The 14,905-nt window shown below is 39.2% G+C and overlaps 1 protein-coding gene across 1 annotated transcript in view; it reads right to left on the minus strand.

The window, feature by feature from the left end:
- The window catches only part of LOC115948418 (mediator of RNA polymerase II transcription subunit 1-like), a 26,482-nt gene extending 11,650 nt beyond the window's left edge, over window positions 1-14,832 (minus strand). The window contains exons 1-3 of the mRNA XM_031060868.1: window positions 14,655-14,832; window positions 751-805; window positions 194-326 (exon numbers count right to left, since the gene is read on the minus strand). Coding sequence (XP_030916728.1) covers window positions 194-326; window positions 751-805; window positions 14,655-14,808 — 342 coding nt within the window. The 5' untranslated portion in view covers window positions 14,809-14,832. The remainder of the gene's footprint in view (window positions 1-193; window positions 327-750; window positions 806-14,654) is intronic.
- Window positions 14,833-14,905: the final 73 nt, after the last annotated feature.

Below are 14,905 nucleotides of genomic sequence, written 5' to 3' on the forward strand. Positions count from 1 at the left end.
CTAGAGTATTTAGTATCTGTAACTGAGTTGTAAGTTTAAGTGAGAGATTCAGGCGCCTAAAGAGGTAGCTAGTGTCATGAACAGGCTTGCATATGTGACAAGACCAAAAGGAAGTTAAAACCTTTCTGACATGACAGCTGGAAGCCAGGTGGGAGACTACAGGGTCATGAGAGACAGAGAAAATTCATTTTACCACAGGAGCTTCTTCAAAGTGAGCCAACTTTACATCCATCACATCTCCATCCTTCTCCAGCTGAATTTCTACATAAAACATCATTGATGTTATGTAGCAGGTGGTCCCACTGGGGCTAACATGAACAGTAAGTCTGAGAAGGATGAGAAAAAGAAAAAAAAAGCTTGTATATATAAAAATTCTGTCACTTAAAAAAGGAAATGAGTATAGTTCACTTGGTCATGGGAAGAGACACCAGGGATGCTTCAAAAATAACTCTTCCTTGGCTCAGCTTCTGAAAACTATCCAACCAGGCATGTATTTGTGTTCTGCTCTTTGCATTATTATATTGGTCAGCTCAAAACTATTAACCTTGGTCTGTAGCTTTAGGATGTAGGCATTTATACCCTCTCTTTACCCAAAAACCTTCTCCACAAAGGGCTAATCAAAATAGGCAAATACACTCCTTTAGAACACTGAGCTAAAAAATAACATTGTTGACAAGCCATCCAGATGGTATTCCTCTCTGGAATTGAGGCCATGCCTGCTCGTTTGCATTTATTCATAAACAAACTTACCCTTTTTGTCTGGATAAAAGTTCCAATATGTTCATCACAGAAAACATGGATTTAGCTGCAAAAACCAGAAAGGCAATTTAATCAAACTGCAATGATCAAGAAGTAGAACCAGTATTTTCTTGCTTTAAAGGATATGATTTAGGTAATAAGAAAATAGTTCCTCTTGAATGACTTGTTATTAATGACAACTATTATGACTAATAAGTGCTGTGCTGTGTAGAAAATATTCTCAGGCTTTAAGAATACTATAGCCTGAAGGCTTAGCCCAAAGATGAGTTGCAAGTCTCTTGTCTCTTATCCACCTCTGTGTTTGTACATATGACCTCTTTGTGAAGAACATCAGTAGAGAAGGATTGGTAGATTTCACACAATATTTTAAAAAATGTACTTTGAGTTATCCAACAGCTCATTACCATTTAATGTCCTCTCTATCTTCTCCATGCATGAAAGCAATAGACCATCTGGAGCATTACTGACAGGCTTTCGCAGTGGGTTATCCTAGCACATTTGTGAAAACAAGAGACAAATAAAGATTCCTTAAATTACTAGCTAAGAGGCAGAGCACACAGATGCCACATACAACAAACCTCTGGTTATTTGTTTTTGTCAAACACAGAGGTTACCTACGATTGGAGCTATCTCTGAAATGGCTGCACTGAATGGATTTGTCAAGATATTATTGTGCAGTAATTACGTACCAGATGCCTTTGGAGCAAGGAATGGCTTTCCATTCCCCTGTCTTTTGAGCTGATCTCTAGATGTGTCAGCTAATTTCATTGTGAAGCTAGAGATAAACTAAGAAAATACTTGTGGCTTTATTTTAGAAAAAATCTGCCTGAGTGAATAGATCAGTAAGTGCCACAGGAGTACTTGGTTAGATTAGAATACAAGTTTCAGCTTGTGAAGCCATTCACTTCAGTAGCAAGCAAACTCTCCCAGGTTCTCTTCAAGCTCTTGCCTGAAAACTTCTCATACTCCACATTTCAATTAACAAAGAACACTCACCGCTGAAGAGTTTTCACTTTGTTCAAATTCAGGACATTGTTTTCAGAGTAAGGCTTGAGTTAAGCATTAAGAAAAAGAAGCATAGAAACAAATGGAAAGTTTTACATTGAGCTCACAGCAGTTGTGCTAATCTGCTCTTTATGATGATCATTCTTAAATTAGCTACTGGAAGGGCAGGAAGCATGGAATGGTATATCACAGCAGCAGAAAGTCTAGATAGGAGATATCAGACCAGTTTCTAAAATACAATATTTCCTCCCAGTCCTATAGGCAATAGATTGTCTTTACATACTATGAATATGGTAATGATAATGAATGTAACCTCAACTGATAGACAATCAGTACTAACTCCTGAATAGTTAAAACACCATTAAAACAAGTTAAAACAATGCAAGAAACAACCCCTAATGTGTTAAAATTAGGCAGGAAACTTTATAACCCATTGTCCTAAGAAAAATGGGGAGCCAGGCTATACCAGGCACCAGGTTTTTCTGGGGATTACCTTTTGATTGGTTTTGGATTGCATGGGGGTTTTTGGTTGGTTGGTTTTGCTTGTTTTTGAAAGTCAAGCAATTTTTTAACTACCTTGGAAACATACTCTTATACCACATATCCTTCTCTCACCTAACCTGTGATTCTTACCATGCAAAAATAAACAAGTTTCAGAGTTTCAGTCCATGGCCTTTGTTGGTATTTTAAACGCAACTGTTCCATTAAAGTATTTGTAGAAATAGCTGTCACAACACCTGAAAAACATGTCAAAATGTTCTAAATATAAAGGCAACCAGAAATGCTGGAGGAGGACAAGTGTAAAACCTTGCTAAGGTCATAGATGTTATGCGTCAAAGAAGGAATAAAAAAATGTTTTACTTGAATTTTGCACATACAAACATCTAATTTTTGTAAGACTTTGACAGAAAAAGAGCAGGGGGAGATTTGCATAGGCAAATATTCTCAATAATTAATACAGATATGCAGCCAAATCATCAGTTTGTTAAACCATTAGGCTTTCTTTACCTATGCACAATTTCTTATGTGTATTCTTTATAAACACCAAGGCTTTGCCACAGACTTGAGATATCCAGACACACCCACCTAGAGCTCATTAAAGATCACTTTAATTAGAGACAAAAAATTAGAGATAATTTTTTATGATGAGGGTGTTAAGACATTGGAACAAGTTGCTTAAAGAAGTGGTGCATGCCCCCTCCCTGCAAACATTCAAGGTCAGGTTGGACAGGGCTCTGAATAACCTGATCTAGTTGAAGATGTTCCTGCTTATTGAAGGAGGGTTGGAGTAGAGGGTCTTTAAGGGTCCCTTCCAACCCAAATTATCCTGCACTTTTGCAGAGGATAATCTCAATGAAGTGGTGAAACTTTTGTTTTGTTTTGTTTTTGGGGATGGCAAGGAATGAGAATGGGGCTGGGAGAAGGAATATATTCAGTCCATCATCTATCTCCCTATAAATATTCTTTCTGGCCTAACACAGAATCCAGATGTACGAAGAAAGTTTTTTGCTGAGATGTGATACTTCCATCACCATTACCTCCATCAGGAGAAAAACAGGAGTGAATTTCCTAATGCATCAGTCTGAGACAGGTAGGAAGACTGCGAAGTTATTAATAAGAAGAAATTGAGTCCTGCAAGATGCCACCCACTTTGCTCTGCCCCAGAACCAGAAGAAATATTACAAAGGGCTTCTTTGACTTAGTGGGCACAACAGCTGCACAGATCTGGCCCCTTTGAGCCAGAGGCACTACATGGGGAAAGACAGATTGACTAGGAGAGAGATGGCCTTTTGCATACACCAAGGAGGGACAGTGAGAAGGGACTGGCAGCTTCTTCCTCCTGCAGGGAGGATGACAGAGCAGCAACCACAGTTCCCTATAAATCAGGCCACTTCAGCCAGCTGGAGGAAGAGGGAGCAGTGGACCCCAACCAGCTCTTGCAAGCACACTTACTGTGAACACGCCCCCACTCGCCCATGCCTTCATGCTGATAGAAGGGCTGCAACCCACCCTGTATCTCCATTCCCACTGCAAGAAACCAAGGCTCCTATTTGTAGCAGCTGCAACACAGCGGCCATAGGTGCAGTGCAAGGCAGAAGTCTTGCTCCTTCAAAAAACTGGTCCCCAGGGATTTGTGTTTGAATTTGGGGCTTGATAAGCACAGCAACATCATCTCTGCTACTTTTTACAAGAGGTACCCTGTTAGCCATGTTCTTCCACATCTAAAGCATAATGTCTATCCCTATCTTTTCAGAAGGTATCGTATTCTCAGAGACTGAATTTAACTGGGGGACAAAAACACAGGGAGGTATGATAGTAAAAATCACTCAGCAAAATAGGAAAGCACTCCAAAAGGAGGGGTTTGTCTTGCTTTTTAGTGGAGAGAGTTAAAAAACCAGTATCAATAATGTTTCATTGTATTTCTACAAAAATGTGTATATTTTGTGACCATCTCAGGTTGCAATCTGCTTGTACATAGGAATCAGTGTACAATGGTGGTGTGAGGTTCAAGGGTTAATCCTGGACCTTTGTACAGGCACTAGCTCGAAATGCGGTTACTTGGGAATGTCAAGGTCTACAGCAAGAAGAGCATATCTCCTACATAACCCCTGGGTGGCACTGTTTGAGGATACCTTACAGCAAACCTGCTTCCAGCTATCATCCGTCACGCTGCAGCACTTGAAATAGTCTCATACCACATAAAATAGAGTATTTTTTTAGTTGTGTGTAGGAACCTGAGTAGAAACTACATAGTTCATTGGCCTCAATAAGATTACAGAAAAAAACTAAGCATGGGCCTAGGAATTCCAGGAGAAGTATATGTCAAAAAGTTGTATTTGTCTCCCAGACAGGTGTCAAGCATACTAGAGAAAGTCAATGCAGCTGAGTGAGTTAAATGTATTTGCACTTCAGCCTTTACAAAGGAGGTGAAATATGATGAAGTAAATTGATAATGTAATTCCACACTTGTGGTAAATCACACTTCTGTAAAATTATTCGTTTGGTGTATGGTATGAAATACTAATTTACTTTTTAATCTGACATTAGCAGTCAACACAGGTATAATCATAGCTATAATAATGAGCTTTACCTGTTAATTGGCGCATGAATTTAAAAACATGTTTTCAGCATTTCTAGGGAGTCATTTTAGCTTAGGTTTGTTTGAACAACCTATTGAAATGTTTTCTGCTGAGCAAGAACATGTAGGTTGCCTCAGTCCAGATCACAGGAATGGGTATGTGCAAATATGACATACCACAGCTTGGTACTGCTTAATATTTTTGTGGCATTTTTCATAAATGTTTGTCCAGAGCTCTTTGGAGTTACTGTGATCTTGATACTAACTCCAGTGGTTTGATCATGTCCTGAATAAGCAGAAAAGTAAATTATTTGCTGATTATCTTGAAGAGAACACTTCCAAAATAACAGAAGGAAACATGCCACAGCTTACCTGATCTGCATAATAGCTGCTCTGCAAATAAACAGAGGACTTCAAGTTTAGTTAGTCACAGTACAGTATGGCTGATAAGCCTAAAATACACTTTAACTTTCAACCAAAAAGCCATTTCCATTGTGCTCAAAAGTATGTATTTAGGTAAATGAATTTGTACCATTTTTCCAGGATAGAAAGAGTGCCAGATTTTCATAACAAGACAAATATTCCAAGACAATTATTAGTCTTCACATAAAATTGCAGGACTGGAAAAAATCACATATGAGAAACAGAAGCTTAAGTATTGTCAAAAAGTTCCTCACAACAAGGTGCTGTTCCATTATTCAGAACTGTTGTATTGAATTACTGCACTCCAGAGAAGAGTTAAGAGTGATGAATAATTAAAAATGGTCTAATTATAGCTTCTCAGGCATATTAAATACACAAACATTTAACTGGGTCAGTTTGTGGAATAAAAAAAAAACAACAACTGGACACGCATTATCATGAGTATAGAAAATAATTGGAATTACCACATGAATCCTACATGCCCACCTGCTCTGGATTACTCTCTCTGACTGTTCACCAAAAACTGCTGCTGAAAGAATCTTTCATGTGCACAGTTACTTAATAAGTTTTCCCCAGATTAAATCCTCTTTTGCTCTCAAATAATTGCAGGTTATCTTATTCCCTTTTAAAGGGTAGAACAGGTATGCTTCTTCAGGCACCTTTTGAGAAATTAATTATTATTACTACTTGGTTGATTTTTGTCATGGTTGTCTGCATCTTGCTAAATTCCTGACTCTGTAATATGCGTCACAATGCATAGCCTGGGCACATCGTGATTCATATGAAAATGGCATTTTGTAATTTCATAGTTCTAACATTTCTGATAATTTTTCCATTTCATTGAATGGTAATTTTTCTGAGAAAGAATCAACATATTGCTCATTCATATTCTTGCATTAATTCAATTAGTTTTTTCAGTGAAGATACTCTAGATTTATTATAGAACATAAGAAACCTTGGCTTACTTTTTATGTAATGGGTACATTTTAGTGACATCATTTCAGAAAATATTCCAGATATTCCATAATCAGTGCATTATTGGTGGGGTTTTTTGTTTCTGATTTCTTTTGGCACATTGGGGGTTGCTTTTTTTCTATTATTCCTATATTCAGTCTTGATTCTTTTTCATTTAAAGCATAAAATCAAAATAAATCATCAGCAATATATCTTCACTGGCCTGCATCCAGCACTTTATTGGAATTGCATCTTTCCAGAAGCCCTCAGCTGAACTGCTGACCAGAGAAAACAGCAGCTACGTAACAGCCCATAGTAAGTCTAAATACAGAACTGGGGCCTTGGGCACTCAGTGAAAAGCAGTGGTTCCAGGTCGAACTGCATGATGTGTAAGAGATGTTGCTGTAATTATGAGGTCAGAGCTAAAACTGTGTTTTTTCACAAAGTGCCATGGGATTTTAAAGTGATCAGCAGTGACAGCTATAAAATGGGCATGTAACGGGAACATGAATCAGTGTTCACAAAAAATGATGAGCATTCAAACAATTCCTTTATCTATCCTAGGTGCTCTTCCATCTAAGGCAGGATGGAAGTGTTGCTTAGCTTTTATGACCTATAGTTTAGTCTGATATGGTCTATAGTTTATGGCTTTACAACCCATAAAAACTACACTATGCTTTGCCATTTTCATTCAGTCTCTACATCCTCTCCTCAGTTACACAGTGTTAATATTTAGCTCCAGAGAGTAACATCAGAATGTTGCATTTTATTTCACTACAGCCATATAGACTGAGCCAGTTTTACTTGACAACTTACTGAATAGCACTTCTGGCACTTAGTCTGAGACACTTAACATTGGCAGGATTTGTCTGTTTCCTGCTTCTTCACTGAAAGTGATTAAAATTCTTCAAAGCCAAAGGCTGTATAGACAAACATCAGAAAAATAGGTTCATAGCAAATTACTGTGGATATAGAAACACATTGACACAGACAGGGCATATCTTTTCCTCATAGTCAAGATATGGCTAACATTTGATTTCTGCTTGACATTAGCACTATAATCTCCAAGTAGTTATTGTCTAAATCTTTTCCCAACGGCCCTAGATCAATGTAACCACAATTTAAATAACCTCATGAAAGAACATGTGAGGGCTGCCTTCACATGTGTGCATTTGCCCTTTACAGGGTTTCATAGGACACCATGATTGCTATTCATAAATGAACAGTTTTGCTTTTTCTACATCTCTTATGTTCCTCAGAGTCTTGTGATCATTTTTATAACTAAAATCAGGCGTTGCACCATCATTCATGTTCTTTACTGACATGAGTCAGCATGAAATCAATGGAACTAATCACTTGAGAGCTGCCACAGCTCTCCTTGAAGAGAGAGATAAAGTGAATGTAGCTGGCACATAATCTGCACAAAATGGCAAAATTAGTAATACCCATACTATGCTGAAGGTGTACATTGAAAATGTTACTGGTAGAAGATGGGGATGGAGGAGGAGGGAAGGAGAAGTGGGAGCTAAGAATTAGTTGAGGAGCTGAAAATAGTGATGACTACTGGGGAGATCACTGAGGTAGAAAAGAGGTATAGTACAGAAAGACAATAAGTCTACTTAAAGGAGCTTCCCACCAGTATGCCTCAAAGCTAACCACACAGGAGCCAGCTTATTATCTTGTTTTTCCATACTGGGATGCAGAGAGATGGGGAGAGGAAGTGACTCCTGAAATGCTGGCCACAAAACTAAGAAACCAGACTGCAATTTACCTGACTCTATTCTAGCACATCCTGTAGCACACAGAAGAAAGAAGGAAACTAGCAATGAAAGAAAGAGGTAGAGAAAGGGACTTGAAAATCACAAGAAAAAGGCATGAAAAGAAACATAAGTATGAAGCCATATAAAGTATGAAAACCAGAATTAATTGAAAAAGGATATGAAAAGCAGAAAATACATAAGAAGGAAAATATTAAATAATTATACAGACAACACCAAAATCTGAAAATTATACAAAATTTTGTGTTATTTTAATAACAGAAAAGTGAGATGAGTTTAGGTCTACTTTAAGCTGTTTTAAACCAATATTAGTTTGGAGACGATTGTTCAGCTTAAGGGTTCTGAATGAATGTATTTAAGGATATGGATTATATAACATGCAGACTAAAAAAGAAACAGCGATCAGTGGCAAATACTGATTTCAATAAAATAGCATGTGGGAAGGACCCATTTTTCAGGAAAGGCAGTACCATAAAGGAGCTCAATCCCAACAAATGCCAATTGAAGATAAATCAGTGGTGCCATGCAGACAGGAACTCCATATAAAGTACACATTTTACATCATTCTATGTTGGTTAAACAATTTGACACTGTTTTTCATATCTTATGTTTTAAAACTGAAACTAATTAAACTGTGAAGGCATGTTATAAATACATGCAATACACATTCAATTATACATTTTAATGCTTTTATATTTTTAGGCACTTGCTAATTCCTTAATTACGTTCTTAAAATGTTTAGTCCATTCTTAGGTATTATGAACCAACTTTGCTGTAACCCTCAACTCTCAGATTTCTAGATTCCTAGTCACCTACTAGAATGATATAATTTGTCTTAGCTCTGTTGAATGACAAGATGTGAATGACTGCAAACTCATCATTACTCATTAATTCCTCGTTATTCAAGTCACTTAACCTCACTTTCTCTATAGGGATGATGCATTTGGGGATGAACCTTTTGAAATTGGTAAGAAAGCTGTAAGTGTTAAGAACCATGACTAGCTCAGATGGCGTACTGAGAATAATGTCATTTGGACAGATAATAGAGCTAAGGAAATACAAGAATCTTATTGCCCAAAATCTTATTACAGTCATCCCACTATGTTTTTTTTAGGGTGTATATATTTGTTTGCAAGTGTAGGGATACACATGTGACAGGTTTGGAGTCAGCCACAGATGATGTGAAGATTCTGGGGAGCTGATAGATTATGTCCTTGCACTGGGCAAGGAACAAATGTCCACAATATGTCCACACAGCCTCTGTGTGTGTTGATTTATAGCATTCAGAATCTGTACTGCATTGCATATTTATTTATCTGCTCACATCACAAAAACATTCCCCAGGCTGTATGTGCTGAAAAAAGCATAAAGAAAGATTGTGCCTTTCTGAAAATTTTGTATAATTTTCAGAAAGACTGTGTCTACAGAGCTTAACCTCTAACTGTAAAAGGCAGATAAAAACTGGGATGGGAAATGGAGGGACTGGCCAAGATCAGAGCAAATTAGCGACACTGTGAGGGTATGCTGTAGTTTAACCCCAGCTGGCAAGTAAGTATCTTGCAGCCCCTTGCTCACTCCCCTGCAGGGTGGGGGGAGGGCAGGGAGAACCGGAAGATGAGAAGGCTCCAGAGTGGAGATAAAAAGACAGTTTAATAGGGAAAGCAAGAGCCACGCGCTGCAAGTGAAGGAAAACAAGGAATTAATTCACCACTTCCCATGGGCAGGCAGGTGTTCAGCCACCTCCAGAACAGCAGAGCTCCACCATGTGTTACTTGGGAAGAGAAATGCCATCACTCCAAATATCCCCACTCTTCCTTCTTCTTCTCCCACTTTTTATGGCTGAGCATGACACTATAAGGTATGGGTCATATTGCACATCTCTTTGGACAGTTGTGGCCAGCTGTCCCAGCTGCGTCCCCTCCCAGCTTCTTGTGTGCCCCCGGTCTCCTCCCTGGTGAGACAGTGTGAGAAAAGGCCTTGAGGCTGTATAAGCACTGCTCAGCAGTAACTAAAACATCCCAGTGTTATCAACAGTGTTTCCAGCATAAATCCCAAGCATAGTCCCACACTATCTACTGCAAAGAAAATCAACTCTACCCGAGCCAAAACCAGCACAGAGTAGAACTAGGATTATATGAATTCCAATTCAGTAGTCTGTCATTTAAGACCTGGAGTTGTACTGCCCAACAGCAGGCACCAAAATTAACTTTGTCATATCAGATTTTCCTGCTAGTTTTCAGAGAGAAACAGGCCCACTCAGAGGGAGATCTGACCACCCCCCAACCAGCAGATGCACCACTGCCTCAAGGCAGCCATCACTCAGTTGTGTAATGTGGGAGCTACATCCCAAATCCGTCCTTACGTGTGCCAGTTATATACCTCAAGAGTAGTATGTCCTTAAAACCTGACTATTCCTTACACAACAGCACAGAAAAGCACACAAAGTAAAACTTGAGAAGTATGAGTATGTTAATAACTAGTCAAGAAATTGTTTAGCATATTCTTCACTCATTGTTACTTATGTTTTCCCACAGCTAGTACAAACTGAAGGTGGATAAAAGCTTCTAGCACTTTCCATTTATTAGGGGGGGGTGATTCTGCTCAGAATACACATGGATTTGGGCTAGGTGATTTCTTTTCAACTGGCCTGCTACTTAGAAACTCCATTAATTCACAAATACATTTTATGCATCTTTACACACTGGTAATAAAACATTGTCTAATAAATTTTAATACAGTTGTGCCACCAGTCTAAAAGAGAAGAAATTAACCATAATACCAGGAAATCCTACCTCCATGTATTGATTTCAGTTCAGCAATACTTCACAACACAAAGGCCCATACACCCACAGACCCAGCAGATGCCAGGGTAATCAATTCTGGGCTGAAATAGGAGGGTGGCCTCAAGAACCAGTAAGTGGTTTTGTTCATTTACTCTTTTGTCCCTTCAAAAAATTAAGTCTCTTTCACCCTGGAAGATTTATTGAGCACTTGAAGGAAGAATGGATGTTTTATGTATGATAAGATGGTTTTCCAAAGAATGTGGTTCATTTATTCATGTCAACAGAAATCTAGGATAAAATTACAGTGTTAAATTATGCATAGTTTATATATAAATTGTGTACTACTAAATGTGTTCTAAAGTAAAGGGAACAAGTACTTTTTGCTCTGTGGGAATGGAAGTTGCACATCAATGTTTTTCCCAAAGTTTCAGACATGCTTTGTCTGACATGTTCACTGTATCTTTAGCTTTTGAAGATAAATGAAATATTTGTCAGTTGATTTCTTCATTGTATTAAGGTACATAATGCAAGTACTACTAGCACACAATTAATTACATCTCTACCTAATTATTCTTCATCATTTTTCCCTTCCAGAATTTTATGTGCAGAGCTGCAATATGCTAATAAATAATAAAGGACATTCATTACCTCCACCCTTTATAATCACATTGCAAATGTCTACTACACAACCTGTGTGGTTTTAGGTACCTGTTGTAGGATTTGAACACCAGAGAGCAATTCAAACCTCTTGTTGCCTTGGGCTCTGTCTTGTACAGTGAAGTAGTTGCAATACCTACTCTCCTCTGACCAGTTGCTCCCTTACACGGAGGAGCCACAGTCATGCTGTAAAATATTCCAGGTGCACCAGAGCTCTCACTATGGTCACTTGTTAGCAACTGAATAGGAATTATTAATGTAGTCCATTTTCATGGAAATACTTCTTTTAGTTTTGGGTTAAAGAGTTCATTTTTTTCCACTTGGTTTAGGTAAGGTGCCAGAGGACAGATCCAAGCAAAAAATGAAAGGTATACTATAAACTGGTTTTTTTTCACTGTAAAGTGAAGAGCAGGTTCAAGACCACCTGATGAAACTGAATAGCCACAAGTCTGTGGGGCCTAATGAGATGCACCCCAGGGTCCTGAGGGGAGCGATTGATGCTGTTAAGACATATTTGGAAAACCCTGGCAGTCAGGTGAAGTGCTCAGTGACTGGAAAAAGAGAAACATCAAAAAAAAAAAAAAAAACATATTTCAAAAAAGAGGAGAAAGGATGACCCAGGGAAGGACATACCAGAGATCTTCCCCTTCCTGGGAAGACTGTGGAGCAGATACTCATGGAAAAATGTTAAGCACATACAATACAAGGAGATGATCCAAGACAGCCAATATAGCTTCACTGAGGGCAAATCATGCCTGACCAATCTGGTGGCCTTCCATGATAGAGTGACAGCAACAGTTGACAAAGACTCACAGATGTCAATTACCTAGACTTCCGTAAGCTGGTCCCACATGACATCCTTATCTCCAAACTGAAGACATGGATTTGATGTATAGAATATTCAGGGGATAAGGAATTGGCTGGATGGATGCAGCCAGAGTTGTGGTAAGTGCTTTTATGTCCAGGTGGATGCTGGTGGTGAGTTGTGTCCCTCGGAAACCTGTCTTGGTACCAGGGTTCTTTAATGCCTTTATCAATGACACTGTCAGTGGGATTGAGTGCACACCAGCAAGTCTGCTGAATGGTGCAGTTGGCACAACAGAAAGAAGAGATCATATCCAGGTGGGCAAACTTGAGAAGTGAGCCCACAGGAACCTCAGGTTCAACAAATCCAGGTGCAAAGTGTTGCACCTGGGTCAAGGCAATGCTAGACATGAGTCCAGACTGGGAGAAGAACTTGTTGAGAGCAACTGAGCTGAGAAGGACTTAGAGAGTTCACTTGCAGCCCAGAAGGCAAATGGTATCCTGGGCTGTATTAAAAGAGGGGTGGCCAGCAAATCAAGGGCAGGTTATCCCTCTCTACTCTGCCCTCATGGGACCCCAAGTGGAGCGCTGTGTCCAGGTATGGAGTCCTTAGCATAAGAAAGATGTGGACCTGTCAGAGAGAGTCCACAAAAATGATCAGAGGACTGAAGCATCTCTCCTACAAAGGCTGAGAGAACTCAGGTTGTTCAGCCTGGAGAAGAGAAGGTTCTGGCAAGAGCTCATTGAGGCCTTCCAATACCTAAAGGGTAAAAAGAGCAATGTCTTATACAAGCATTTTAGTGATAGGACACGGAGTAAATGGTTGTAAACTAAAAAATTAGATTTAGATTAGAGCTTAGGAAGAAATTCTTTATTTTGAGGGTGGTGAGGCACTGGAACAGGTTGCCCAGAGACACTGTGTACGCCCCATCCCAGGAAGCGTTAAAGGCCAGCCTAGATGGGGCTCTGAGCAACGTGGTCTAGTGGGTGTCATCTTGCCCTTGACAGGGAGTTTGGAATTAGATGATCGTTAGGGTCTCTTCCAACCCAAACCATTCTATGCAAAGGGGCATTTCCAGAGAGTGAAACAGCTGCTACCAACATCTGGGTAAGTACACTATATGTCTTACAGGGCAAAGGTTGTTTTGGACTAGCTCTAGTATTGAAGGAATAAGGAAGTACTGAATGGCTGCAGACATCAGTATTAATGAGACCTTAACTAAGACTCACCCACTCTTTTGCAACAGAGGCATTCTGGAATAAGTATTAAAAAGTAATACAGCACAGAGATACTCAAAGGGCTGCAGAAGTTGAGCCAGGATTTCTTGAGGACTCCTGAACCATTATTTGTACAGGATCACGCAAAGACTCTTCCAACCTTTTTGTGGTCTCATGAAAAGTCTAATCATAGATACCATTAAAACTTTTCCCTTTCATGAAATATCAAAAATGTTCTATTTTGGACATTTGGTTGACTCAGTGTTACTAGCTTTCCTTTCCTCTCCTCTCCTCCTTTTTTCCATGCCCTCTCCATTTAACAGAATCCAATATTTCTTTGTGTAAATGGACGTATTTTGATATTTTAATCAGAATTAATTGCATCTGGATTGCTATCAGTTTCTCAAACTCTCAGGAATTTGCAAAAATTAGCTTATGCTGAAATGTGAGACCAACAAAATGAAATTCTAGAGGAATGTGGACTAAACACTGGCTAAATTATGTCAAAATGTCAAGATGTCAAAGATTTCAGAAAACAGAGCACAGAGAACAATGAAGATTTTAAAGTGCACCTGCTTTGCAAGTAAAGTGCAATGGCTCCATGAGGTGAACACTAAGGTCAAAATTTTCATCTGAGGTGATAAAATCGGGAATTTCCAGACTTGGAAACTACCTTCAGCCAAACAATTAAGTGGAGGAGGGGATGCTTCAAAACAATTTGTATTGTCTGTGAATGGTTATAGTGTGACAAACAAAGACATACACTGAGCAGTCAGTTTTGATATAAGCATATTATGCTTAGGTTTCATTACATCACTTACACAATGAGTTTAAATCATGTTGTGTTTGCACAAAGCTCCTCTTGATGTCCACAATTTTGCAGTAAAAGATACAGTTATTAAGGCACTCTTGTTATTATTATTTGAATGATTGTAATTAACATGGAAATGCTCCTATCATCCTGTTCTGTCTGGCACCTATAAAATCCTCCACGCATGGAGTGGTCCATTACTATATAAAAGAAAAACTCTTAATAGGTTCACTGCTTCATGTTCCCTTCTGCCAGTGATCGTTTTCCTTAAACTCAGTATATTAAATGCTTTCTCAACTTACACTTGTGCCCTGAGGAAAGCTCCACTAAAAATAATTGTGTTTATAAACCTAGCGACAGATGTCGGGAATTTATCTCCTTACCATGGCAGGACACGCCTCCTCTATTCTCCAGATAGGGGATTAGCTGGGAAGAAGGAGGGACAGACATCGAGCTACAATGTTTTCTCACTATCGCCCTTAAGAGTTTCGGCTGAAACAAAGGAGCAGATACAGGAAAGGAAAGCAGCTCCGCCATTTGAGGCTTGGAGTTACGGTGCGGCGGGACAAGCGGGACACGACTCCGCACCGGAATGACCCGCCCGGGGAAGGCGCCGGCGCCGGCCCGCCCGTTA

This window comes from Geospiza fortis, unplaced genomic scaffold (assembly GCF_000277835.1).
Source record: "Geospiza fortis unplaced genomic scaffold, GeoFor_1.0 scaffold265, whole genome shotgun sequence".
Classification (NCBI taxonomy): Eukaryota; Metazoa; Chordata; class Aves; order Passeriformes; family Thraupidae; genus Geospiza; species Geospiza fortis.